We start from the raw sequence: 4972 nt of genomic DNA, 5'->3' as shown, positions 1-4972 counted from the left end.
GATTCTCCTGAGGTTGCAGGGCTACTGAGAGGCAGAGAATAAAAGGCAGGCCTCTCAGTTCCCAGCCAGAGACTTTGATCAGCATCTAGGAAAAATAGGTAGAATCCTGATACTAGGAAATGTTTGTGACTGAGGGTATTTCCTCCTTTTCTTACGTAAGAGGACATACTAAAATCAAAAAATGGCAGGTTGAGGAGTTCTATGGAATTATTGTTATGAAACATTTTAAATGTTAATTTGGCATCATTTTAAAACAAGTTTAAAAATCATTTAAGAGTTTATTTTAAATACAGGATGTTATGCTTTGCAGTTTCTTAAATACCTAGGAGAAGTTCAGTAAATGTGGAATAAAACTGTACATGTATAAATTAATTATAAATTATAAAGCACCATTTACAAAAACTCCTTATTATTTATTCATTTAACTGAACTCAAATAATTCCAAGAAGTATATCAAAGAACTACTTCTGAATTTTCTTCCTTTGTTGTACACAGTGCTAAGGGCAGTCCTGCCAGCTCGGATGCTCACGTTTGTGAGAAGGCGTTCAGATGACACTGAGTGATGTCAGCGTGCATTACTTCTTTCCCAGGGAGAGGTGCTCAGCATTCAGGCTGTGTTTGCCCTGGCACAATCTATTTAGTCTTCAGCTGCATTTCTGAAGGTTTACAAGTAGAAGACTTTGTTCTTTTTGGCAATATCACTTCTAAAACAACCTTTGAAAGGACAATCATAATGTCCTATAAAGCTGCTCTTTGGGAAATCATTAAGAAAATAAGAAACATTTCAGACAACTGAATAAAAATGTTAGTGAAAATTGACATAAGGCTTTATTATTTTATCATAGATACATTATAAAAAATTAAAATTATTACTTATTCACCTAGGGAAAGATTTCTCAATGAAACAAATCCAACAGTAGTATTGTGTTTGTTTTTATGTAAAAGAAAATTTATTAATTGGTTTTTAGTTATGAAATATATGCTATGTTTCTAAAATTATATAAAGTTTTTAAATTGTTATAATAATGACTGCATATTAGCAAACACTTACCATTTTGCTGATTGGATCTCATAAACAACAAGATGAAATTTAAAAAAATTCACTTCAGGTTTCTTCAATTGAAAGAATGATGTAAATCACTCAATTATTATCCTATTTTGCATAGAAAACAATTAGGAGAAAGGTTTTATTAAGTGTCTAAGTCTAGATTCTCGATGATTTTTAAATGAATTCTTGAGATCCTCTATTCCCCTTGAGAACCAATTATAATAATTTCAAGAACAGTCATATAGTAACTAGAATTTGGCTGATTCATGAGAGCTTTCTCAAGTTTTGTCCTTTCTGTCTTTTTTCTTGAGTCGGTTTCTAGCTGGTTCTGTCAGTACCAAGGGTTCTTGTATGATGGTGGCAGGGTAATTTTTACCCAGTAGTTCAACTTCCACTTGCTGCCCCACTTCACTTAGTGCTACAGGAACATAAGCAAAGGCCAGGCTCTTCTGGATGCTGTAGCTATAGCTGCCAGATGTGGTGTTGCCGACCACCTAGAAAACAAGACCAAGCCGTCAGCAGCGTTTCTGTCACGGCTGTGTGTTTCTCCACTCCAGATGAAATGGCCTAAAACAGAATCCATTCACAACATGCTAGTCTTAAGGAATGCTGTCTCAGGGTGACACCGACAACAGAGGGGGAGACTCCCCATTAAAAAAATTTTAATGAGAATTTCCCAGTTATAAAAAATAATCGTCAAGGACCCATCTGCATTACTCTAAAATTCTCATTTTAAAATAATAACACATAGTTTCTTAATACCTATTTTCCTCAATTTTAAAGTATATTGGATTTTATAGGAAAAATAGAAGACTTTTTAAGCATCAAAAATTTTATTATTAAACCAGTATGGGAACAAGAGAGGAAAAAAATTTTTAAGAAATCTTCCAGCTAGACACAGTGTTACATGCCTCTAATCCCAGCACTTGGGAGGCTGAGGCAGGAGGATTACTTTGAGTTCAAGGCCAGCCTGGGCTACAAAGTAAGTTCAAGGCCAGCCTGAACCACATAGTGAAACCCCATCTCAAAAAGACAAAAAAAAAAAAAAACTTCCAAACTTGGGTAACTATCTCTGCTGTGGTTTAGAAAACAGCCTGCCAATGAGCACTAAATTAAACTATGAATGAATCAGTGTCCAATGTAAATCAATGCTCTACATAAGAGGACATATATAGCGTGTGTTATTCAGATACATGTGCATTATTTAGCCATTTCTGCCAAACATAAAGCTCTTAGGCAAAAGGTAACATTAACAGTTTAGTTTTACTATGCACAAAACATTGTTCTGGACACTAGAGCAGTGAGGAATGATGCTGTTCCTGCCCAAAAAAATCTTGGGAAATTAGTCTACAGGAAAATAGTCAATAAGCCATGGCAGCACATGAGAACACTGAGCCAGGGTTTGTTCTGTTTCTTGAAATGAGGCTGGCAGAGATGCCAAATGAAACCTCCCAAGGTGAGGGAAGACATGGAGTTCAAAACAAAAGAGGCAAAAGAATCAACACCTAAGAGGAGGAATTAAGGTAACTGGAGATGACAAAGCGGAGAACCATGCTGAACAAGAAGTCAAAACCCAGGAGATGTAAACAAAGATAAACCCATGAACAATCCCAATTAGAAGATAAGGAGAAGGCACGAAGGTGGTGGAGTGCTAAGCAGCAGAGAAAGAGCTTTGCTGAGAGTTGCCCTCCAGATGCTGGAAGATAGCAATGTGAGGAAGGGAAGTGAGTCCCCTGGACCCAGGAAGGATCTGAGGCATGAATTGAAGCCCACAGAAAGAGTGAAAGGAGAAATTTCAGTGAACAGGAAAGTTAGTCAGTGGTGCCTTCTCCCTGTGATGGGACTCACTGCATGAGAGGAATGATTCAAACCTGAGGACATATAGTGACTGCTGGCAACCCTAGAGGCCTCCATGGAGAGACATAGTGCAGTGGATGGATATGAAGGACTGTACTGGGTGGTGGTGGGTGTTGAGAGCTCAGTTATACCACAAGAGAGAGCAATTGCACAAGAGTCATCTTAAAGAGGGACCAGCTGAGCTCAGAGCTCAGAGCAGCTGCTGGCTCCATCTAGTGGCTCCCAGCTGGGGTCAGAATACTGTGTGCTCCATGGCAAGTATGCTGACAGCTGCAGGCCAAATGAGTTGGTCTTGCCCAGAAGGTGCAGGCTCTCTGGGATTATCCACTACCCCACCAAAAAGCTACTGCTGGCTTGCTGGGATAAATCAACATGGATCAGGACTTTTTCTCCACATGTTGTCTACCAGTAACAGCAGAGACAAATGTGGAAGTGGACTTTTTTTTTCCTTTGTTTATTTTTTTGTTATTGTGGTGGTGGTTTTGTTTTTGTTTTCTCCTCTTCATTGCTTGATCTTGTTTTTACCTGAGTGTAAATGTGGTTTCTAGCCTCTTTGTTATTCTTTTCTGTTCTTCTTTTTATTTCTTCCTTCTCTATTTCCCTCCAGTATTCTGTATCAGTTTCCCAAAGTTAGCATGAACCCCCTTTGTCCTCCAGCCTTACTACCGATCTCTTCCTCTTCTTCTATCTCTGTTTTTTCCCTAATCCCTTTTAAATTTTAACCCCTGAGGGTAAAACTGACATATTAAGGACTGAATACTGCATATAATTTTCTGGTCTGTTTTAGATTTTGTTATATAACTACAAATATAGCTCATATGGTTAAAGGTGGCAAATTAATGGTTAGCTCAGTTTGTCATTTTCTAAGCTGTTTGATTCTACTGTCATTGCTGATGGTACCAGTATAGCCAAAAGTGACACAACTGTTCTAAACAGCTGTTTGTACTGGTATTCCAAGACTGAGATTGACTAAGGGTCACAAAAAATACTGTGGCACAGTGCCAAAGAACCAAGGGCTAAGCCAAACAGGCAGCAACTTCTCATTCCGAACAAATTTAAGGCATAGGATCTTACAACAGACTCAAAACCTAAAAAGCAGTTACACCTGGAGGATACCTTGAAGAAGTAGTCATTTCCTAAGGGTTCTAAATACTAGCAATAAAGCAGTCCACCACGGGCAATTTACAAGCATCATCCAAGAAATAAACTAAAAAAAGAAAAGAAAACAAGATACTTAAACAAAATGCAGCACCACACATCCAGTTCATCAAAGGCAAACCCAGGGGGAAATGAGGTGGAACAATCCAAAAGCCATTCATTTGGCCTTCTTTTTTTTTTTTTTGATTTTTCTCCAGTACCGGGAACTGAACTCACGACCTTGCGCTTGCCAGGCAGGCGCTTTTGCCGCTGAGCTAAATCCCCAGCCCCTCATTTGGCCTTCTTGAAGTGGTAATAAGAAAGCAACTGAATGAGGCTCTAAAAAAAATCAAATCAGAAATAATTTCTCAAATAACTGCAGAGATGGTGTCCACAATGCAAACTGTGTTTAGTGACTCTAGAGCAGAAACAGACAAAAAATAGAGGAATTTAAGAAAATTATGGAAACCCTGAATGTTCAGCATAGGAAAGAAATAGAATCCATATGGTCAATTTAAGCAGATTTCCAGGAAAACAAAAACTCCACTGAAAGTATCCACAGCAGATTAAGCCAATGTGAGGACAGGATCTCAGATACAGAAGACAAGTTTGAGGTTAGCAATAATGAGAAGAAAGATTTCATAAAACTAGCAAGGGACCATGAGAAATCAATCCAGCAGCTGCAAGATCAGACAAAGAAAAACAACTTAAGATTAATTGGAGTTAATGGAAAAGCAGGCAATAGCACAAATGATATAAAAGAAAACTTCCCCAGTAGGGACAAAGAATTTGACATACAGTAAGTGAGGCATATAGAACTCCAATTTGTCATGATAAAAAAATCTACAGCCAAGCATATCATAATCAAGATTCCAGAAGTTCAGCACAAGAATAGAATCTTAAAAGCTGTCAGGGAAAAGAAACAAGTCA

The 4972-nt window shown here is 38.1% G+C and overlaps 1 protein-coding gene across 1 annotated transcript in view; it reads right to left on the bottom strand.

Annotated features, from left to right (window-relative positions):
• Positions 1–797: 797 nt before the first annotated feature.
• Positions 798–4972, bottom strand: part of Dmgdh (dimethylglycine dehydrogenase) — a gene marked incomplete at its 5' end in the record, with an annotated part of 57405 nt that continues 53230 nt past the window's right edge. The window contains 1 exon segment of the mRNA XM_013514886.1: positions 798–1542. Within this exon segment, the coding sequence (XP_013370340.1) occupies positions 1327–1542 (216 nt within the window).

The sequence above is a fragment of the Chinchilla lanigera genome, unplaced genomic scaffold, assembly GCF_000276665.1.
Source record: "Chinchilla lanigera isolate Chin_1 unplaced genomic scaffold, ChiLan1.0 scaffold00024, whole genome shotgun sequence".
Lineage (NCBI taxonomy): Eukaryota > Metazoa > Chordata > Mammalia > Rodentia > Chinchillidae > Chinchilla > Chinchilla lanigera.
Note: the sequence above shows the minus strand (reverse complement) of the source record. Positions and strands in the feature narration are given on the sequence as shown.